The 23,619-nt window shown below is 46.2% G+C and overlaps 1 protein-coding gene across 2 annotated transcripts; it reads left to right on the top strand.

Moving 5' to 3' along the window:
- The first annotated feature begins 920 nt into the window (after positions 1-920).
- Positions 921-8,558, top strand: COMMD9 (COMM domain containing 9). 2 transcript variants are annotated; one of them, XM_074909354.1, is made up of 6 exons: positions 921-1,016; positions 1,132-1,257; positions 2,473-2,612; positions 3,332-3,366; positions 6,634-6,737; positions 7,583-8,558. In XM_074909354.1, the coding sequence occupies exons 1-6, from the start codon at positions 966-968 to the stop codon at positions 7,721-7,723; spliced, it is 597 nt and encodes a 198-aa protein (XP_074765455.1). In that variant the 5' UTR covers positions 921-965; the 3' UTR covers positions 7,724-8,558. The 2 variants fall into 2 exon arrangements, with proteins under 2 accessions (XP_074765455.1, XP_074765456.1); XM_074909355.1 differs by lacking the exon at positions 1,132-1,257 and having other exon boundaries at positions 966-1,016.
- Positions 8,559-23,619: the final 15,061 nt, after the last annotated feature.

The following is a 23,619-nucleotide window of genomic DNA, read 5'->3' as shown; positions in this document are numbered from 1 at the left end:
GATCAATCATACTAATTAATTTCAAGAGGCCACAGATGGTAAACTCATACCCCAAAATAGCTCCCCCAGAGCCTCATTTCCTGTTGCTCATAAAAAATAATGGAAAATCAAATCCTCTCCCTTTGAATTCTTCTGCCCTTTAAGGTTTCCCAGCAAATGAGAGGGAAATCAGCTCCTCTGCAAGAGGAAGCCCTTTTCCCTGCCAAGCTTGTGAAGCCCCATGCAAACAGCATTTACATATTTGCATTTCTTACTGTGTATTATTCTGCTTGCAGAACCAGGCAAATGGAAATGAGGATGGGGGTGCTGTGACATAAGTAGTGGTGGGGAAAGATCATAGATTAGCGATGCCCTGGAACCAGATGTGCTGGGAATTACACAAAACAGAAAGATCATAGATTACTGATGTCCTGGAACCAAATGTGCTGGGAATTACACAAAACAAAGAGAAGACTATTTCTCTCTCAGAAGAGGACTTATTTAAATCCTTTACAAAATGAAAGAAACACACAGTTTGCTGAGGTAATGGTCCATGCAGCCACGCCATGATAAATCTTTTGCTTTCAGTTCCCACTGGCTGAAAAGAGAGTTTACAGCTAAATTCTGCATCCAACGCAGAGATTTGCACTGACAGTGAAAAAACGAGCAGATCGCAGAGGGCGAGGCCAGACATTTAGGGCTTGCCTTCGTCCCTGCTATTTCCCCGCCGATACCGGGGCCCCGCTACACTGCCGGGCTGCAGGCGCAGGCCACGGCGCCCACACGCTCGACAGAGGTCGGGGTCGCTAATCCTTCAAGGCGGAGCCAAGGTTCCCAGGAGGAACCCCAGGAGGAGTCCCATGGCAGGACGCCCCGCCGCACCCTCCCCGGCCCGGCCCCGGCGCCGCCCTCCTCAGCTGACAGCGCCAACATGGCGGCGGCGCGTCAGGGGGAGGCGGGCGCGCGGCTCAGGTGACAGCGCCAAGATGGCGGCGCTGCGGGACGCGGAGTTCGCGGCGCTGCAGAGCCTGCTGAAGGTGAGCGGGACGCCGAGCTGCTGCGGGGGGACGGGGCGCCCGGCCCGGCGGCAGGGGCTGCCTCTCCCGGGCCGCGGCTGAGCGCCTTTCTCGCCCCGCTTTGCTCTCCGGGCAGGCGCCGTCGAGGGACGCGGTGCGGCAGCTGTGCCAGGAGTGCTTCTCCAGCCCCGCCGCCGGCCTCGGCCCGCTGGCGCAGCGCGCCTGTCCCGGCCTCGCCGTCGGCCCCGAGGAAGCGGAGCAGGTAGGGCCCGGCGGGGCAGCGCCGGCTTCGGGAGAGAAGGAAGGAGGGAGGGAGGGAAGAGCCGCTGTCGCGGCAGCGAGCGCGGCCCGTAGGAAGGAGCGGGCGGCCGGGACCTGCGCGGCTGGGCCGCACCGGCCGGGGGGAGCGGAGCGGAGCGGCCCACCGGGCCCCAGCCCAGGGCTTATCCCAGGCCCTCGGGGGGGTGCCCGGCGCCGTGGGGCTGCGAAGGCCCTCGGCCGCTGGTGCTGTAGCGAAACGTCCTCGTTAGAAGCGATCCTGCCGCGGAGGCGCAGCCCGAGGGGCCGTACCGGGCCGCGGGAGGTAAGTGCGTGAGGCCTGAGGGCCTCGCCTTGCCCGGGGAGGCTGCCGGGCAGCGCTGGGACGGCCATGGCCCCGGTGGCGTCGGTCTCGCTGCAGAAGCTGTGTCTGTCCTGTCCAGGCTGCTGAAGGCCCGTCCCGTACTGTAGGTAACGGCTGTCAGCTGAAAGGGAATGAAAGGGTTCAAACAAATTAATTTCTGACAGTTATTAAGACTAAATTGTGATGTATGAAAGCTTTGCTTGTGTTTTTTTTTCTTTTGTTTCAAAGTTTTGCTTGTGTTTTGCTTCATTTGTTTCTCAAGGAATCCTAACTCCTCAACTGTTTCCTTAGGTCCCTTTGTCGTATAAATAAGATTTAAATACTTGTTAGGTTCCTGACATAAATCACTGATAGCAGACTCAAGGCCTTCAGTGGTCATTTGGGCAACTCCCAGAATGAGATAAGGGGGGCTCGAACACAGAGACCCTATTATAGGGAAACTGGTTTTGCTGATTTAGGAGGGAGACACCTGGACTTTACTTCACAGCACACACTCTGGAAAGAGGGTCAGCTAGCGAACACTGTGAAGAAGACGGCTTACTTCTTCCCTCGACCACTGAAGACTCTCACCCTATTTTCACTGCACATGCCCAGACTATGTAAATGAATCCTGGGAACTCATTATTCTAAGACACCCCTTTCTAGGAAATCTAATTAATATGTATTATTTGTCTATATGTAAACTGATGTCCCTTGCTATTTCGGGGGAGACCTTATGGTGGAGAATCCCCAGGGCAACCCCAGTGCTGCAGATAAAAGAATACCTGCTGAACAGTTATATTGGATTCTGACTGTTGAGTGTATTTCTTTGTTTCACAACCCAGCAGAGCCCTTTCTCCTCTTCCTTTCCTACAGCTGGTATCTGCTTTGCACAACCTCACCAGGCATGTTGTGTACCACGGCTTGACAAGGGCAGAAGATATCCTCGCTCTCTTTCCAGAAAACTTCCACCAAAACCTGAAAAACCTTTTGACTAAAATAATCTTGGAGAATATGTGAGTGCTACCCACCTGCTGTTTGCTTTCATCTGGAAAGTTAAAGCCTATGTATCTGGTTTGATATGTGTATAGTTGGCAGCATGCAGTCCTGGTTTTATGGATTTTGTGCGTGCCTTGGGCATAATCACACCGGTTGGGATGAGCAGAGTTGAATGAAATATGTCACCTGAGCGGAATGGCAAACAAAACACAGCCATGGGCACAGAGGGTTTTCCCAAGACTTTTGGAATGGGTGTGGGCCTCGTTCACATAATACAAAGCCCCTTTTATTATAACAACTCGCCTGTGTAGTGGAAAAATGCTACAGATAATGGTAAAACTTAGAGGGCTAGATTTCAGCACTACAGAGTCTGAGTAGTATCTAGAGGCAGTGCATTTTGTGCGGTAGTGGCAGGGGGTGGCAGTTCTGCATCCTTGTATCACTCACTGCTTGGTAGCCCACTGCTTTGGTAAAACTGGGGAGAAGAGCATGCTCTAAGTGAGCCACATTTATAGAAGAACCAGTAGTTGGTCACCAGTTTGCCTGCCGTTGCTCACCAGGGACAGCCTTTCCTCGGCACTCTGTAGCACAGGCAGTCTCTCTCCCCTGCTTACTGCTGTAGCCCTGGTGACCTTTCTGTCAGGGATAAGCCATTCTGAATGCTTTCCCTACCTTTTTTCTTTTTTTTTCCAAAGCACTGCTGATACTCTTTTTTCTCTTTTCCCCTTTATCACAGCTCTGCGTGGAGGAATGAAGCACAAGCAAGTCAGAGTAAGTAGTAGCGCACATCTTGATGCAGTTAATGTTTCCTGAGATCACTGAGCTTAGAGTTTAGAATAGTGGGTTGCAACATGTTTTTGTACTGTAGCATAGCAATACCCCTGTTTGCCTTTAGATGAAGTTTTGTATGAGTGAGGCTTGCATTCAGATCTGTGCTGCGGTGCTAAATTGTTTCCAGCCCTGAAGCAATTCCCTTTAATGCTCATTCTGCTGCTACCTTGCAGAGCAGGGGTATAGCAACTATTTGCAAAACTTTAGAAAGTGAAGCACTCTGACCTTGCTGTTCAGGTCATTTAGTGACATCCCTATTCAATAACTGTGCACTGTAAAGGCTATGTATACATTGAGGAATACTTTATCTTTTCACATCTAGTCAGTTCTGTGCGTTCTCTCTCTTGCATGTGTCAGGAAGTACACTGCATATATTCATAACTTTGCTTTTTCCTCACCTTGATGTACTTAAGGAATGCAAACTTGAACAATAGCATCATGGGCAGTGAGTTACATCCCAGTTAGGGATTCTACACAGCTACAATGCTTTGTTTTCTCCCCAAGAGGTTTTCTTTATAACTGTAGCACTTAGAAGTTTACAAATGAGAGCCAATATGTAGCAGAGTACTTTGAGGTCTGCATGAATCCTCTTTACCCTTTTCTTTGCCTGCAGAGGAGATAATGCCCAACAGCTAAACAGTATGTCAAGACCTGTAAATACACTGTCCCTCAAAGTTTTAATGGAGTATAAATTGGAAGAGGGAAGAAACTTGTGTAATGCTAATACAGGAAATACAGCAGTTGCTTACACTAAACGATGTTGTAGTGTTACCAACACACACGATGCTTTTTCCTGTATCTTTAACACTGTCATGCATTAGAGAAGATGAGAGCAAGACATGACACGCCAGTATGACACAGTAGTTAGGTCTTCACAACCCAGAGCAAAGCTGGGTGTGTGGCTCTTGGAGCACCACCCAGGAGCTCTGCTCTGAAACTCATCTCTTTGTATTCATCAGATGAATATTTGACCCTGTTGGAATGAGATTGTCTTCTAGGAAATTATGAGTTGTTTTAGTATTGTTTTCAGAAGTGTCTGACATTGCATAGGGACCAAGGCAGTGATTTAAAGAACAGACATTCCAACTGATTAATCTATGTTAACATAAAACCATGGATGGTTTCCTGCCCCTCCCAAGCCACCAGCAATCAATCTTTGCAAATTAACATACAAGGCTAAACAGATGCATTTTGATGTTGTTGCAAATGCTGCCAAGTGCTGGCCTTGACAGGCTGCAAACTGGAATGTGTTCCAAAAGCAAGAGCGAGGCAGCCAGTTCTGCACTGCCCCAGGAGCACTGCTCAGGGAAGCAGGAGGAGGAGGGATTGCCTTTCCCCAGACAGAAAGAGAAATTTCTGTCAGCACTGTTAGGAAGGAACTTGAGCATCTGGAGTCAGTAGGAAGGCTAGCAATCAACCCCTGGGGAGGAAACGGCATCTTATGATAGGCAGAATCCACACAGGCTGCAATTGCTTGTTGAGACAGCTCTTTCCTTAGCACTCACAGAGGTTTAGTCTTTGCATCTTCATCCCTCTCTGGTACCCTTAAATAGATGTCAGAGAATGCTGACAACTGGGTTTGATAAGGCTTCACAAAGACTCTCAAGCCTACCAAGCACCACAGCTGAGACTTTAAATTGAGTTTGAGAATAAATGATCATCTCCCTACAAATCTTTTATGGGGTTGGTCCTGTGTTTCGTTCAGACTTGTTTGAAAATCCCTAGCTGATACAAACAGCAACAGTGCTGCTTCAGGTACCCTGTAGACATTTATTCTGACATAGTTAGAGGAGCTAAGCCTCTTAGCTGCACGTGCCCTTTTCAAACTGAAATGGTTTGTCTTTATTTCATGTCCTTAGTGTGGAGTTTTTTCTAGTGACAATTTACTGTTTTTCTCAGTAAACTGGATGCTGCACTTTTGAAAATAAGAAGCTCAGCTCTTGATAGAAAATGGAGTCTAAAAAGGTGCAAGAGTCTTATAAATGTGACAGTACTGAAGTGGGAATGACTTTAAGTATGCCCTGTTAAACTGCACCTTGCAACTTCTTTTAACACTTGCTGTTGTTATCTATTTGGATAAGTAATTATACTTTGTTCTGGTTTGCAGTTTGTGTGAGAAAACACTAGTAAATCTGTGATTAAAACATCAATACCGTTTCTGGGTTAAAATATATTTTCTTTTTTTAATGAAAGTAGGAAACTTGGTTTTATTCAAACAAAAGGAAAAGATATTTGCATGCCACTCACCCAAATACCTGCCTCGGTTTCACATGAATATATTCTTCAGATGTTCCTTGTATTTATTACTGGCAGCTGAAAGACACTGTTGAAAAACACTGTGCTCCCAGGAACTGACAAAGAGTACTTGCAGCCCGTCTGTTGGTGCCAGAGTTTTGCTGGGACAACTTTAATCTCAGTTTTTATGCCAGTGCTTAGGGACTCTCCAGGGTTCGTGGTGCAGTGAGCTCCATTAAGTACGCAGCATCATGAAGGAATATCCCCATCTCCACTCTGCAAGAGGCAGCTGCACAAATCTCATGGTAGGGCAGCCAAGTCAGACCTGTCCTTCCCTTGGGAAGCTTATGGGGTCTCCAGCCCTGAACAACTGATGTCAGTATTGCACCAGACTGTTGAACGATTTCTCTTAGGCTACGTCTGCTCAGGATGCTGTCAATATTTGTAACAAATTGGCAGGACATGCGAAGATTGCAGTTTACCAATATATATGTACTGCAGGATGCTTTGGTTCACAGGTTGAGGAGCTTGAAATAACATGTTTTAAACTGCTGGATTTTCAGACCATTCCTGTGTGCTTTCTTATCAGTTACAGAACAGAGCAATAAGCATGTAGGTCACAGAGCAACTCATGGTGAAACACTGGTTGAGTGTTGCAGGCAACAGGGCTGAAGAGGTGGAGAAGGTATCTTGCTGCTCTCCTTCTCCCAGCTGCTTTGTGAATTTACCTGTGCTGTCTTGCACTGTACTATTCTTGCATGTGATGATTGGAGAACCAGTGTCATGAGGAGGCCTTCAGAGACTAGCTTATCGCAGAGTAAAAATGGCATGAAACCATGTAGTAGCACTGAAACTACACACTTCCTGGAGCCAGAAGTGGAGAAGCATGTACATGGTGGTAGTTACATGTTCCAGGGTCTGGTGTCATCGTGTGCTGCTGGGCTTAACAGACCCATTTTTTTAATCCCTCAGTCTCCCTGCCTCGGCTGGTCGACATGGACTGGAGGGTGGACATCAAGATGTCTTCAGACAGCATCAGCAGAATGGCAGTCCCTAGTTGCCTGCTTCAGTTAAAGGTAATGTCAGTGGCTGGGAAGGATACAGGATCAAAATAATCAAATCCAGCAGCTGATTTACCAGTGGTAGTGCAAAACAGTTCAGACAGACATCTGGTGCTTGCCTATTGCCTGGTGGGCAATTAACAGGCTTTCTCAGAGATGATCTTTGGACTCCCACAGAGCCTGGGAATGATGTCTCTGGTGAAAGCCCTCTTTTTCTTGCAAGAGTTTTCTTTGCATGAGGATGTGAGAAGGCACCGTATTTGTTCCTGGTCACCATTGTTCTCTACAGAAAGAAAGAATATAAATGATGAAGGCATTGCCCTTTAATTCTAAGCCACTCATCAGCATGTTTAGCTAACTCTACTATTTGGGAAATGTCTGTTGATTACTAATAATTTCCTTCACTGGCCACGTCTATTATTTGGGGAGTACAGCTAAACTTACTGTTTATGTTCTACAGACTCCTGGATCCCTCCAACCAGTAAAAATGGGATGGGTGGGTTTCAGAGGAGGAGGAAAAAAAATAATCTGTGGGCGTGGGATGGGGTTAAGTATCCTGTGCCGTATCTGCTAAGATGCTTTTGATAAGGATTTGGCTTCCTGCCATGAGTCTCTTCAGAATTTCCCCGTACTCAAGGCAGCATATGTTTACTTGCACTCTTGGTAGTGGGAGCACACTTCACTAGTGAGGCTTAGAAAATTTCACAGCTTATAAAATGTGCCATGGTCCTTCAGGATAGAGCTGGATGCCAAATTTAAATAATTTTTCTTTATCTGTTAAACACTGACTTTCATAGTGGCACTGGAAAAACATGTGAATGAATTTTTCATACAGCTAACATCTGCATTCCTATTTTCAGATTCAGGAAGATGCGGCCTTATGTGGAAATAGTCCTGTTGTTTCTGCACTGACTATGGAACTGAGCAAAGAAACTCTGGACACTATGTTAGAAGGTCTAGGAAGGATCCGGGACCAGCTTTCTGCTGTTGCAAACAAATGAATACTCAGGAGCATGGATTCCAGCAGCAAGGAAGGGAAGTATCCTCTACCTACAGCTCTCATAAGTTGCAGCTGAATGTAACCTGTTCTCTGTTTTAACAAAACAAAATGAAAGAAATTCTTTATAGAGTTAAAAAGATAGCTTTTGAAAAGCTAACACTTAAACATTCCTTTGGTCTGATGCCAAAAAGTGTTTTCCTAATATGTTGTTGAACTAAAGCAGGTGTCTGTTTCAGAAAAGGGTTTGAGGGCTCAGAGCTTGTCTTAATCACAGGGGTCATAAGTGGAAATAGTAAATAGCTGCAGCCAGTGAAGCAAGTGCTATCTCTCTGCCCTGAAATTAGGCTCTAAAAGGCTCAAGCTGGTTAATGGGCTGCCCTCCAGCATTAGCAGACAAGGAGGGTGGGTCTGTCTGGAATGTGTGTGTGCTGAGGTGCAGGCTGGAGGTAGTGCTCTCTCCTTCTCAGTGAAGCCCAGCCATGCTCCAGATTGTTATTACAGGATAATGCTTTGAAATAGGGCAATTATGCTACAACACGTTCCCTTTTGATCAGCTTCATAGCACCATTTGCAAAATGACTACTCTGAACATCTTTAGCAGCAAGTAATTTACTCCTTCTGTTTGAAAAAAAGGAGTTCAGATAATTCATGTTTGGGTTTATTGGACTCTGGGCTTTGCCTTTGCTGCGCAAAAAACCAGACGGCGATGGTAAAGAATTGATGGCCGTTGTCTGTACGGTAGGGAACCCTTCTGTGGCAATATGTGCCTATGCTTCCCCAAAGTGTTCCGTTGTTTGTTTGTATAAATCTTCATTTAATTAAAAAAGAACTGCTAATTGATACTGTGAATCCTTTTCGGTCTACAAGAGACATTGTCCTAGGTTACCTCAGCCTCTTTGTGGTGGTGCCTTATTTCTAGGCTGGTTTAATGGATGTTCATGTTCGTTGCTGAAGAGGGATCTTTTGTTTCCTGTTCAAACAGATTCTTCTTTTAAACTGTCTTCATTATAATACCATTTCAGGGCACCTTTTTCCATGGGCCCTAGCTCTGTACAATATTACAGGTGATGACCCTGACCTAAAACTTTATAAATATAGGTGCATTGGAAGTGTGGAGGAGTAAGTGCAGAAAATGATCAGAATTCAGACTCTTGATTTTAATGAGCTTCTGTAACGCTCCAAACTGGAAGACTGGATCCAAATACTTTGTTTATGGCAATCCCACTTTTCATAAAACATTTGGCTCTCCTTCAAGACACAAAACCTTGTCTCTTATGTTTGGAAACATTCAAGAAGTGTGGATAAACTACAGAACTTTGTTAATTTTATACATCCCCACAGAGTGCAGGCTAGAGTGTAAGTGTAAATGAAGCCTGTGCCTTTAAAAGATACTGGTGTAATACAGCTTGTGCATTGGGATGAGATGTATGACAAGTCACTTAAGGTCTACTTTGGGCAAAGATTTTACCTCTTAGTACAGTATCAGGGTAAACTGGGAAATTTCATATATAGTAGGGAAATGAAAGGAGAAGATGGATATTCAAGCTGTGAAAAGCATGTGTAACAGACTTCTTCAGTTTGAGGAAGTTTTGTTGCCTTTTCAGCCTAGCCTTTAAAAAAATCTCAAATAGTTTATATTACACTGTTTATTTTAGAAGGTAAGAATCACTGAGGAGATAAATAATGCATAATGAAGTACTTGTAGTGTTAGAGGAGCTGAGGAAGGCAATACAGAGAGGAAATCCTTGAGGCAAATACTGAAGTTATAGTCAAAGTGTTGTAGGTCCTAATGAAATGAAGAACTGATAGTTTCATGGGATTCTTATACAAAACCATTATACAACTGTAGAGGAGTTATAAAGAAAAGGAAGACTTAAAACTGAAAAGGCTTTTCCAGTGTCAGTGGCACTATCTGCAGGTAGCTAAAAGTTGCTCATGGAGACTTAATAAAGGGGGCTGTCCACTGGATTAGAGGCATGTTGAACATCAGGGTGACTTCTCCAGTCATTCTGCAGGAAGGTACTGGTATTTTCTAGGCGAAGATTTAGGAGGCTATTATGAGAGCTTGCCTTCAAATCTTTGTCTAAAGTGCAGGTATTTTCTTGTTGGCTCTTAATCACCAGTCTCTTAATGTGAGACTGGTCAGAAAAAGGTACATAAAACAAGAGTGGCTGAGTAGGACTGTCATTATGCGACCAGCAAGAGTACTTCACATTGAAGTCCTACTTCTGGAGACTACTACACAGAGAGAGAATAATAAGCCTGTTATTGCAGGCAATCATTTGTGATTTTTTTTTTAATAAAACGATAGCTCTCTTAAAATCAGTTGGATTGTTATCCTCCCTCCGCATATAGCTGTTATTTGGTAGGCTAGCCTAAATGTAATCAGCACTACTTTATTATCAGCTTGTTCCTGTGCCAACACTCTCCTCTTTAGCATGCTTTTCTCCTACCTTTCCATTTTTTCCTCATACTTATGAAGCAGTGAGATCTCCTGCCACTTTTGATGGCTGAGCCTAGTAAGCTCTATGTTCTGTGCCTTTCAGCATTGTAGTAGCCATTCTTCACTTACAGTTTGCGTCTCCCTTGAATGATGTCACCACAATTGTTCAGTTCTGGAGAAGAATAGTCCAAGGACATTAATAACAGAGCTGTCATAGTATGTGAATCACCTGAATGAACTCCTCCCAGGAAACCGCAAGCCTTCATTGTGAAGTGGAGCTCAGAAACTCCATCTTTATTCTAGTATGTGAAGAATAAAAAACCCCACTTCCTACATGTACATTGTTTATCGAGTGATAACTCAGTTACACTAAGCAAAACAGTGATAAACTTATTTGTAATGCAGAAGTATGCAGGTTAAATTCAGATTGTAATTTCACAATTCAGACATTGTGTTGGATCCAGCTGTGTTGAAAATGCATTTAAAACATTAAATCCTATTTTGTATTATTCAAAACAAAATCTTGCTTCCTCTTACTGCAAGACGATGTGCAGTCTAGGATGTTCAGGCTAAAAGTTGTACAGATGTGGTTGAGAGCAAGAATTTAGGAAAATAATGCCTTTATGATTCCTAGCTTCCACTTCCATTAATTAATTTAAACATTGGTTTAAGACAGTAGAAGACTTTGCAAGGCTCACATTGGTTTGGTAAAGGTATAATAGTTACTTTATGTTTAAATTTTTGTTTAATAGGTGAAATTTACATATTCAAGCTCTTCCAAAACTATTATCTAGACAAAGTTTCTGCTTTGTTTATAACTGATGTGTAATTATTTCACTTCAAATGAATTATTTACTAGTAATCTGGCTTGGAATTGTTTTGACCTAAGTAAAAAATGTTAGTTTCAGTTTGTTTGATTTTTACTGGAGATAATAGAGTTTATACTTAACATTACATATGGGACCCCCTGCCCAGATTAGGACTAAAAAGGCTTTTATGGAAACGAATCTGTGAGAGATCTCTTGTGAAATGAACATCTCTCTTAAAAATCACAACAGCCCAGCTTAATCTCAGTTCTTGCCACTAGGAACAACATATCTAACAGTGTAATTTCCTCAGCTGCTGTGCAAGTGTAGCTATTCCAAGTCATAATAACCTCTACAAAAGTAACCATTTTAATGAATACACCAATCTTTCTTGCATACCCCTTAAATGTCTCATCTCGCTGAGATGTAGAGTGATAAAGTAGATGCTTAAGGTTGCGATAAATCAGTGGCAGCATGAGATTTGCAGAATCCCACCTCCTCAGACCATTTTCTAACTCCTTGACTCCTTAGAAGCTCCTCTGTGACACAGTCTGTCATACACTAACTGTCATACACTTTTACCCCATCCTCGCTGACGTCATGCAGGGAGTTGGTGATTTTTTTTCTCTGTTTTTAATGTAAGAGGTTAATAATGCTTGGGACATTTGGGCCTTGCTTATTGAATAACTGTCACCTTCAAGGTGTAATTCAATTAATGGTGTGTAATTTAGACTCCAGTTGGTTTGCCACTTCCCACTAACCCCATCAGGAGTGTCACTGTGGCAGCACAGTGCAACACCAGGGCTTACCCGCCGTCAGGATCCAGTCATCCTGCCTGACATCTGCGAACAGCTCTCATGGTTCGCCTTCAGCTGGGCCCTGCTTGAGGACAGCACAGCTCTGTTACAAACACTGGTGAATCAAATCTCGCCAGCTACGGCAGGGGGACTTTTGTAGCGAGTCTGGTGATGAGAATGCACAAAAGGTCCTGAATTTTTTAGTTACACTCAAAAATCTGTAGATATCCTTAGAAGCCTTGCTGTAGGCATCAGTCTTTGAAGTGACATATAACTATCTGTGTGAACAGCAGTGTTACACTGTGACTAGTCAGTAACTAGATAATCTCCTGTAGCTGTCAGAATGTCTGTGTGCTCCACAGGGCATATGCAGCAGTGGCTGAGCAGTCCTTGCCATTTTAAGTTTGTAAGAACCTGATTGTTCCTGCATCTGCTCAACACTATAAATGTCTTTTCTGGGGTTAGTAATGCATACGAGTCCTGCCACTAACACTGCTGCTGCTGAAGTGTGTATGAAGTATGTAATAAAAATACAGTGTACCCACCCTGTGACATAAATTCACTCTTTATTTTACTGAGTCTTCCAGGAAGAAGAGGGACCACAGTAGGGTCAGAGCTGGCACTACAAAGCTGCCTAAGCTGCCTTCTACAATCGTGATCTTTCACAAAGAAAGAGTGAGAATGAAAGGAAGGACTGAAATAAAATGAACTTTCCTGGAAGCGTTCATGCCTTTTCCCCAGGAGATGGCGAGCTTGGTCTCCCATTTCTATTCCCTCGCTGGTCCTGGGCTGGGAGCAGCGGAGGGCCTGCAACAGCCCAAACCAAACCCTTCGCTTCAGCTGCAGAAGGGCAAGGGGACTGTTACTCACCGGTTAGTAAAAGATCTCTCTCTGGTAACACACCTGTGGGTGAGGCAGCTGAGCCCATTTTAGGGGAAGCTGGCAGAGATGGTAGTAGCAGATGGGTCTCTGCAGCGTGCCAGTCATTTTAGTCACAAAGAAGTAGGAACCCTTCTTTGTTTTGCCAGGTTAGAGGCAAATTCCTCAGCGGACGGCTTTGGCACCTGCAAGGGAAAGAAACAGGTGTGTTTAAAGGGATACTGATAACTTGGGATGGTTCCAAACTGGCCCATCTTAGAGAGTGCAAGTTTTGCATAGATTTGTCTTTAAATAGTGGTGAGCAGGACACTGTAAAAATCATCTCTGGAGAAGAAAGGAAGATGGGGGGAGGGAGAGTTCCTGCTCTCCCAAGCATGTTACAAGCCTCTTTTAACCAGTGCTCTAAGCACAATGGCATCCTATATATTTGATCTCTGTTCACGTATATACAAATCCTCTTGTTGCTTTTTCATTCCCTTTTGCTGCTGCTGCCAACACGAGGCCTGGGATGGAAGCATCCCCTCTCCTGGTGACCCTCCTGCAGCCCCGCCTCGCAGGAGGCACCGTCTCACCAGCGGCAGAGAGGAAGTGCTGGTGCACACCAGCATCACGGAGACGATGCCAGGGACCCACACTGAGCAGGGACAGTTAAATAGCATCACTTCCCATCCTCACTCTCTGCTACTTACCACTCTTGTAAAAGGCTGGTTCGGAACAATAGTACGTATGGCGCTTTTTTTTCTCTCTCTCTCTAAGGAAGACACAGTTTTTCAAGTTGACAGCATCCCTTTATGCTGATGAGATAGTGAAGGTAGAGTGCCAACTAGCAGCAGAAATATAATAGCATCCATTAGAGTTGTTAGCTAGAGTCTGCCAGTGCTTCTGTTTGTAATTTAGAGGGTTATAATTCAGCCATGCAAATAAGATGCAGGAGAAACTTTACGTTGAAAATCTGGACTTCGCAGTGGGCTTTTTAGTTTCTTACAAAAAAATAAATACCAAGTTCGCTTTGACACTCTGGACCACGCTGTAAGGATGAGATAAGAAACCTAACTGAGGAGACTGCAGTATACAGGCCTTTGGGCTGACGGAGAGCTGGGCTGATTGGAAACGCCTATGCCTTGGCAGCTGTATCAGTGGCTGTAGGTCCAGGGGTGTCCAAACCCCTGTTCTCTATTGGTAAGTCTTGAGGCCGCTGTCATTGTCGCTGCCAAAGAAAGGCCACTGCAGGTCAGCCAGGCTCCCTGAGCTGTGTCCCTGCTCCACACAGCCTCAGGTTTCCGTCCGCAGAAACTCTGCTGGAGGTTTAGGACCTACAATCAGTAAGTTACACCCAGTCTGAAGTCTTTTGAGCTCCTTAGTGCTTTGTGGCATTTAGGCTTTGGTGCCTCATTCCCCAGCCTGTTTCTCCATTTATCTCATTTCCATACCCACATAGAGATATGACCCTTGCTTTTGATTTTTTTTTTTGTCCGCTTATAACAGTCAGTATTATTCCATGCTCTACTAAACCAGAGTGGCAGAAAGTCATGGGTAATCTAGAAAGTTTGAACTGGATGTTGACAATGCTTTTTTAAAGATGTGTCTGGTGACAAATCATCAGAAGATGAGAACGAAATCAAAGAAACACAGAGTCAGGACAGAGTGCACTGCATAACTGATAGTTATGAGAAGTGCATTTAGAGACAACTTTTTTTTTTTCCCCTCTCTGAAAAGGACAGCACAAAAGGGTACTTAGCCATCTGTGTCTCAGGATGTTTTCCTTTTCCTGGGCACAGATGGTAAACTTCAAACACCACTGTCACTCTCACCTACCGCATCAGCCCTGTAAGCAATCTTATTTACAGTTTATACCCATTGCTTTCCATGACCTCATTTCTCCCTTTGGTGCTATCTTAGAGGTTCTGGCTAATACTAAAGGCATTAAAATTGAGACATTCAGAGCTACCCTCATGGGTGTGGTAACATAGTTCTCAATAAAGCAAAGACCTCTTATGAAAGCCAGAGACATTTTTGCCTTGTCCTCAGGCAAGAAACAAATTAAAAACCTTTTCTATGCTTTCAAAAAATATCTAAGCAGGACACCTAACCAAGGTGCACCTCTCGTTCCCTCTTCTGTCCCAGTTTGCACCTCACCTCTCTGGAGTGCACGTTCCCTGAGGCAGAGACCTTGCTGTCACGGCCCCAGGTAGGGCGCCGACGCTGCCACCGGTGCTGTCATCACCAGCACTAAGGCTCCTGTCCCTTGGCTGTAACGCATCACCAACACAGTTTAATTATTTCAGGATCAGGTTTCAGGCTTTCTCATTGCTTGACACAGCTTCCCTTGTCCTGGATGTGTAAGGCTGACCTATGCAGTTTAATGGGTGGATTGTGTCCCCCGTGGCAGCTCTCAGAGAAACAGTCACATTTTCAGAGGTGTAGTGTGCTTTCTGTGGAACTTCACATACTTCTGATGTAATTCTGATAACTGTCCCTCCAGGCTCGTCCAATCCGCAGTATCAGAAGGGATTCCAGTACAATCTCTTTCCCCAAGAGAAATAAATTTTTGTGGCATTTTTGGTTTAAAATTTCTTCTTCCTCTACATTTCCTTTTTCTTAAGTCATTCTGTATCATACTGTCATCCCCTATGCACTCTGGCAGTGAAAGAACACCATTCTATTTCAAGAATTCAATAATAAATGAAAAGTACTGAAATATAAAAATAAGTAAATTTACACAGACTGTCTTCAATGCTGCTGTTGAAGCAATGAAGAAGAGCAATGAAGTCTGCTAGCAACAGAAAATGAACTTGACTTCCAGGTGATGAAATTCAGTTCATTGGTAATTCTCTAGAGGGGGAGAAAGCTTTGGAGGTGATTACTACACACAAAATAAATATCCTGGTCACTAATATTTATTCTTAAGTACAGCTTATTCTCACGAGCAGGGTTCTGGGGAAGGAGTGTCATCTAGCATAGAGCTGCTTGAATGGCAGACCCTGGTGCAACTCGTGACCCCGGCCTGGCTTTGCTTAGACCTCCACATGCCCTAAAAGTCAAACCTCTCGCAGCTCCTTGGGTGCAGAAACAGAGGGCCCTGGAGAGCAGCTGCAGGTCTCCAGGCTTGTTGGCCATGTCTGACCCTGGGCAGTGGGACTGAGTTCGACCTTTACAGCAGAACTGGAGGCCTTGCTGTCACCTCTGGGACCCCAGGAAAACGGAAGCAGGTAGGATGGGGGGAAGAGTGAGGACTGGAAATGAGCAAGGACTGCTGAGCGGCATGCTTGTCTCTGCCTTGATTCTCGAGCAGCTCACTTTTTACCTGTCTTCTGCCTGGCAGGTAGAAAGCTAGGTTACACCTATTTTGGGGGAGATGATGGGATAATTAACCAGTCCACTCTGTATTAAGCCTCTTGAAGTGTGTAGGCAAAGGAACTTACAAGCGTACTGAGCGTACTGCCAAGAAAAAGATGTCAATGCCATAGTATTGTGTTCCCTATGACAGCGCAGGCTGAAATGATTTTCTGCTGCCTTCAAAGAAAACAGTGTTTTGCAGAATTTATCACTCTCTCCAGTTCCTCAGGAGCACAGTACCACAGAACTTTGAAAATACAACAGGGTTCAACTCCTGAACTAAAGCCTGAATCACTATTACAATGCTCTTCAAAGGGATCGCGTCCTGCTGGGTTTATAGCCGAGAGCAAGTCTTCACCTCTCCCTGACCCACTTTAAGTTTGTCCTTCTACCTCATTCATATGAAAGGCTTCAGAAGGGAACTGTGAACAGAGGCCTCAATGAAAGAGCCGATCATCAGTTTGTTTCGGAAGAACACCCCTTTGCTTTGGCTCAGTTTCAGACCTTGCATGTAAACTGGCAACTACCAAGATGATTCCCCTTCCCTTCTCCACCTCTCCAGTGGCATCTTCTGCCTTAGCCTTGCATCTCCTTTCACATAGCTGTGACGGGGCAGGTGAATTTGCTGGGCACAAGAAAGAAATGTCACATACTAAATTCCCCGCTGCCTGCGTGCAGCACGTGCCCATGCATTGCCAAATTCTGTGCCGGATTAGGGCGCTTCCAAGTGAATCAAGCCTGGGTGATTCTGATCATCATTCACTGACATGAATTTCATTTTCACAGCTAGCTCCCTGTTGCCCAGGGTGTTTTGTTTTTGTTAGAGTTGCCTGGTTTCCAGTCATATGCTCTAGGATTTTGTCATGGTTTAACCCCAGCCAGCAGCTAAACCCCACACAGCCGCTCACTCACTCCCCCCTGGTGGGATGGGGAGGGAATCGGAAGGGTAAAAGTGAGAAGGCTTGTGGGTTGAGGTAGAGAGAGTTTAATAGGTAAAGCTAAAGCCGTGCAGGCAGGCAAAGCAAACCAAGGCATTCATTCACCCCTTGGCACGGGCAGGCAGGAGCTCAGCCATCCCCAGCACAGCCGGGCTCCACCACACCTAACGGTGACTCGGGAAGACAAAATCCATCGCTCCGAACGTCCCCCCCTTCCTCCTTCCCCCCAGCTCTATCTGCTGAGCATGAGGCCGTATGGGCTGGGACCCCTGGGGTCAGTCGGGGTCAGCTGTCCCGGCTGTGTCCCCTCCCAGCTCCTGGTGGGGTGGGGTGAGGAGCAGGAAAGGCCTTGGCTCTGCGTAAGCACGGCTCAGCAGTAACGACACCAGCCCTCTGGTACCAGCACTGAGTCCAGCACAAACCCAAACACAGCCCCAGACTAGCTGCGCTGAAGAAAATTAATTCTACACCAGCCAAAACCAGCACAGATTTGCTGCAGAATAAATATATCCTGGAAGGCAGTATAGCCTCGGCAGGGCTTTAGGAGGGTCTGCAGAGCTTGCAGATACCAGCGATGTCTCATGGGTGGAGTGATATATTGCTCAAATAAACCTGAGATGAAGCAGATGCAGGAGACAAGGAAGGAAGGCTTCAGCCATCCTAAGTGAAATATAAATACAGGGTTTTTTTAGCTGAAATCAACCAGAGACTTCATCATTGCCATTTATTGCCTTATTAACCCACTTTTATTACAGCTTTTATGGTGTTTGGACATCCCACACCTGACAGAAATGCCTGCAACGAACTGGTTATGTTCAGGTGTTGTCCTTTATTAGGGCTAGCTCACAAAGAATTTTATGGGTCCGTTACTATCTCCTTGAGATCTACTGTACACCAACTTACACAGAAAATGCCACAGAGCTCTTTTATGACAATGTAGCAGTCCCTCAGCTGGTGTTTCTGTCTCTCTTCCTCAGGAGCATGGTCTGAAGGGCGGGTCTGCTGCCAGGACCCTGGACTGGGGCTCTCCAGTGTTAATCCCGGCTTTGCACGGCTGTGACATGACTGCCGGCAGCCCAGGGCTCTGCCACCCGCCAGGCACTGTTAGGGAGGCACTGACAGCATCGACACTGCCCCGATGCCTACGGCTTGTCTTGTTTAGCTGGTGCTAGGAGAAGTACAGAAAAAAAAAAAGAAAAAAAAAAAAGGAATTAGGCAGGGAGGAGAAGGATCAATTTTACTATGCTCTGTGCAAGCAACAAGACTGAAAATGTTCACCGTCAGCCTACTGATGAGAAATGGCAGGCTGAGCCTGACCTACACCTCGGTCCTATTTTAACACTCGTTAACTGGTTGCTAACTAAGATTAGACTTAGCAAACCATTTGATTTAGAAAATCAATACCTATGTTACCTGAAAAAACAGCTTGTATTAAAAATATGTATCTACTAATTCTGGCATGCCCCAGAAAGGCTAGATGCTCCCAAGCTGTGCAGTGTTTAGAGCATGTAGCGGGTTTCTGTGCCAAGCTCAGGCAGTGTCCAGTGAGCCGGGCTGGGTACAGCAGCAGGGATCCAGGTGGAAGTTCAGAGGGGAGATTTGAGGATAGACAGTGCTTTAAACAGACAATTGTCGGTCAGTATTTGCAGTTTAGCAGGCAGTAAAGTAGGAACGCCTCCAAATAAGAGAATTAACTGATACACAGGGGCTTTGTGCTCCAGCTACTGGCTGGCAACAAAATTTAGGCTGATTCTGATTGCAACAAGCTTTAATCCTGCTATGTTATCAGCACTGTGTCTTTCCAGGTTTAAACACTCCCAGAAGATAAAATGAAAACTCACTGTCTCTTTAATTCCCAACACTTTACATAATCCTAAATATCACATTAACCAATGGCCACAGCATCCTTCACCCACTCCGGGAGCCTTTGCTGTTTGATATCTCTACTGCATTATCACAATCCACTGAAGTAGCCTCAGAAGTGCTGTTAAAAGACCCAGTGCAACACTGCTGAAGTCAGATGATGGATTGCCCTAAAACTACATATCCTGACATTCAAGAAGACAACTAAAGAAGAAATATGTCAGGAAAGGCAAAGTCTTTCAGAGGAGCAGAAAGATGGACAGGGCATAGCAGAGAGGTCGTCATGCAGCTTTGTCTGATCGCAAACAGACTGGTTGTGAATTAATCCTTAGAGAGTAATTTCATTTTTATGGTTTTAAGCTCATGCAAATCTCATGCTTGGGCCACACAATCAGTCTACCAGCATTTAACAAGTTATTGCATGACAGCTGAGCCACGCTAACTCATTAGTTAGAGCACGCACAACTGCACTGACTTGAACTGCAGCAACATGCAGGTTAACACCTCTCACCTTACACTTCCCTCCTTCAGGCAGGACACGGTCAGGTTGGAAATGCCAAGTTAAGGCCGTACTATATCCCCTTCTGAATGGTGGGGCTAATCCATCACATCGTGTGCCAGGTTTAAATGTGTTTTGCTGGTAAAGGATTCGCAGGAGGTGAACCCACTCAAGCTTCCATTCAGCTGCTCTGCAAGTTTTCTGAGCTCAACCCCTGAACTAATTTCTGTGACCGGTGCCTATTCCAACAGCCAGCTCAGAGCTCTGCAGCGTTTAGGAGAAGAGATGCAGCGTACCTTTGCAGTGCAAGCAGCCCAGCCCCTGGTGCAACAGAGACTCCTTGTCTTGCATGGCCGGTCTCTTCAGTGATGAGTCAAGGATGCTGCTCCTGTGCCAACATTTCCTCTCGCACTCTGTCCCCCTCTGAAGATTTGCAGCTCTGTGAGTCTCAACTAAAGCTCTTGCCTTGCAGACTGGCAGCAGCCTGAAATGATAATTGGGGATCGTAACCTCAGCAAACAGATTCTCATGGCTTTCGTCTCTGGCTGTTGCACCTTCAGCGTTATCAGAAGGAGTCAGAAAAGATCAAACACGATGGCATCGGCATTTAGGGCAGCAGGCAGGAAAGGGCAGGGAATACAGAAAAGGTTTGGGGAATTTGGGATGGGGAGGTTGGTGTTTGGTATTTAAATAACGAGGCTACCAGTTTCAAGATAAACTCTTGTGGGTTGCAAAAGGCTTCAAATTAATTTCATCACTCCTCTCGGTCTCATCAGCCTATTTGCTCACCTGCTCCTTCGCCCAAGCACAGTGTGGTCCCTGTTGCTTAGGGGAGGCTGGGGTAGGGAGGTCTGTCCCCTCACACAACTTCCCTTGCCAGGGACAGCATCCAACCTGAAGGGGACACAAGGCCTAGTTGTAAATAACTGTTTGACACAACCACTTCCAGCTCTATATCTGAGCAAAGGTACTTGCAGATCTTGGATTCACAGCCCTACAGAAAAAGACAACATCGAAAGACATCACAGCCAACATCAGCAATAAAGCAGAAGAAACAGAGCCACGCTTAGGAAGGGATCATCATCAGGGACTAATGCTGGGATGTTCAGCCCTGCCTGCAGGAGCTCCCACCAGTCAGATGGACAAATAGGACCCTGGGAGCTGGGAGTCCGAGCAGCACGTTCTGTCAGCCTGGAAGGGGCCGATGTTTCCCTCCATGTGCCATTTCGTGCTGAACTGCTCATTTGTACGTGCTCGACAGCGAAAGGGCTGACGGAGAGAGTCCCTCGATACCCTCTTCTGAACGTGATGGAAATGTCAAGTGACCCCTGTGGTCCAGCATGTTCACTCAGACCAGAGGCTGCTTCCTCATTAGCAACAATAAATTCAAAGCAGATGGAAAACTGTGCTCCATTCTCTGATCCAGCTATCAAAGCCCTTTGATTTCAGAATCCCTCAGCTGCTCTTTGACTTTTCTTGCCTATCAAATCCCCTGTTAAGTCTGATAGGGTCTGGACAGGAGGACATCAGTGCAAATTCTGGTACCGATCCTCTCCCCTGCCAAATTTCTCACGTCTGACCATGTTAATCACAGCTTCTCTCTCTGCCTTGGATGTAAAGACCCTTCGATTATTTTTCTATCCTTCCTCCAGTTTATTACCACACTGTGCAAGGGGCAGTGGCTAACTGCTTACCCTGTCTGCATTACTTCTCACACACAAACCACTGCCTGCATGTCACCAGGCCAGGCTAGCAACCACACAAAGCTGCGATAACTTTCTTTAGAGAGCCCGCTCTGGTTTTTCCACACCACAAGCCAAAAGCCACAAAGGGGAGGGACGTTTGGAAAGGACAGCAAGATAATGTCTGGAGAAGACTCCACAGCAAATGTAACCCCAGGACAGGGTTAGCGAACGAGATGTTCCCATACCATGGCTTGTGGAAAGTCGGTTGGGTGGGTGCTGCGGTGTGGCTCGGGCAGGAGACGGGTGCACCTCTGCTTCTGATGACTCTTTTCCTCAGGTGGCACAAGGCTTTTCCAGCAGCCCAACCCATACCTTGCTGCCTTTTTCTCAAAGACATTTTCCCCAGTCCCCAGCCTGGATGTGAATTTTCAGCCAACTGCTTGTTCCATCCAGGTAACAGGAGACCGAGGGACCCTCCCCTCCCTCCCTGCCGCCACTGCAGTCCCCTCTCATGTCCCCTCCTCCTGAGGCTGCTTGAGAGGGCTCTGTGACTGAAGAGGCACAGGAACACAGGGATTTACTCAAGGGCACCCTGGGGAACAGCCCTCACCCTGAGGCTCTGACAGTTCAACATCCTTCTGGGGGCTCAGAGCCATCTGCCTAGCCCCTGCCCCTCAGAAAAGCTGTTGCCATCCTGCCCTGCTGAAATCCCCTGCATGACTACTCCCCATGAGAAAGGAGCCGTTTCCCCAGGCAGAAACTCTGGGGAGCCCCAGAAGTAGGTAGAGGTCCCTCCCTCCTCACCTGAAAGCTCAGCTTGAACAAAGCAACACTGGCTGAGGCGGCCCAGCAGATACCCCCATCCACCACCCCAGTCCCACTGTGGGCAGAGACCAGCTCTGCCAGTTAAACCCAGCTGCTATACTCCAGTGCATCATTTCCCCCATAAGCAAAGCGGTGCTTCCCCGTGGAGCTGTGATCTTGGCAGCAGAGGTCTGTGGGCCCTGTTCCCCACACTCCTGGGCACTGCCAGCGCTGCTCCTCACCGCGATCCAGGACAGGTCGTCACACACCATCACAGGCTGTGAAGCAACGCTCTCCAAAACGGGGCAGGTCCTGGCCATCCTGGAGCTGTCTTGTCTGGCCCTGGCTCTCCGGGAAGACCACAGAAAAGTTTGCCTAAGCAAGGTGAGCTGAAATAGAGTTAAAAAGCTGTTGCATTGCACACAAACCTCTAGAAAAACTTAATAAAACCAGCCTCAAGTCGCATTAGTCTGAGGTTTTGACCTCTTCCAGAGCTGCTGACCCCACAGTCTTCCAAAGTACGGCAAAAATCACTTTTACACATCGCTGTGATGACTCCCTACTCCTTGCAAAAACACGTATTGCTAGAACTAATGGATGGCTGCTGGGATGCCTCAACGGCCACAGCACGTGGCAGGCTGCAAGAGGAGGGGTAAGACAGAGACAGTTCTTTCACCACCAGCAGCTGCCTCATCACTGCCAGCAGGATTGAGCACAGAACAGCAAAAAGCTGATTCCATGTAATGAAAAACAGCCACGTGTTAATCAGGTTTTTGACTAGACATTTACTTAGGCTTGATAATCCACCTTTTGTCCCCAAAACTATTGTGGGCAACGTATGTTTTTACACACCCTGTAGTAAAGCAGAGCCGTGCCAGCAGCATATTCAACACGCACAAGGTGGTACATTCTGGAACATGTTGTGCTTCCAAATCCCTCTGATGCTGTCAGAGATCTCCCCCTGTCATCACTTTTTGCTGAAGCTGGTGCACACAGCTCAGTTGTTGGAAGAGCGAGCCAGGGACCAGGGGTCGCGTCCTGACTCACGCAGTAGAGCCCGGCGTGCAGGCTGTCTCACCTCTCTGCCTGTGAGGTACACCAGAGTAAAAGCCAGATCATAATTTCTTCCTAGCTTACACATGGAAGACAAAAAGCTTTGGTTCTCTGTAAGGGGCTGCGTAATGACCTGTGTAAGGATTTCAAGCCAGAACTGATGTGTGTCTGCATGAGAGGAACCTGTTCTTAAGTTACATATTTATTATTCACTAAACCTAATAAAAGACACAAAGTGAGACAGAAGTTTCTCTCTGAGACTGAATAGCTGCCACAGCTGTTTTGGCACCAAACTGAGTAGCAGCGAGCTGGGCCGTCAGGGCACCCACAGCTCCTGCGTGTTTCTGCTGTGGGAGATGTGATCATAGCAGTTCCAGTGATCAGAGAGAAGGGTGCAGGAGGGAACCAGGGAACTTGCCATACAGCCAGGGGAGGTGCAAGATGATGCTCAAAGGTTGCAAAACTGTCTTCTGATGATTATGGAGAGACCTGCTTTGCCTTCCTCCTCCTTTCAGGGAGCAGTTGCAGGAATCAGAGAAACAAGGAAGCATTTTGTTCACAGCAAACAAAAGCCAAGCAAATAAAACTCATTTCTAGTTCAGCAAGTCAGAAGAGAGAAACATTTGGCTGTGTGTTAATGAGGCTGCCGTGGAGACTTCGGCCAACAGAAGAGCACAATTAATTTTTACTGGGAGTATCAGAATGTCAGACACAGAAATACCAAAGCTTTGGAGATGGGCATTTCTTGGATATTGATCTACTTGTTACCTCCCTGTGGGCAGGTGCAGATGAGG

The sequence above is a fragment of the Athene noctua genome, chromosome 6 (genome assembly GCF_965140245.1).
Source record: "Athene noctua chromosome 6, bAthNoc1.hap1.1, whole genome shotgun sequence".
Lineage (NCBI taxonomy): Eukaryota > Metazoa > Chordata > Aves > Strigiformes > Strigidae > Athene > Athene noctua.
This window is presented reverse-complemented; position numbering and strand designations above follow the sequence as displayed.

Bases quoted from the DNA above. Each gene is read 5' to 3' on its own strand.
- COMMD9 (XM_074909354.1), top strand. From the start codon at position 966: ATGGCGGCGCTGCGGGACGCGGAGTTCGCGGCGCTGCAGAGCCTGCTG. The intron at 1,258-2,472 runs GTAGGGCCCGGC...CCTTTCCTACAG, and splicing joins GCCCCGAGGAAGCGGAGCAG to CTGGTATCTGCTTTGCACAA. The intron at 6,738-7,582 runs GTAATGTCAGTG...TCCTATTTTCAG, and splicing joins GTTGCCTGCTTCAGTTAAAG to ATTCAGGAAGATGCGGCCTT.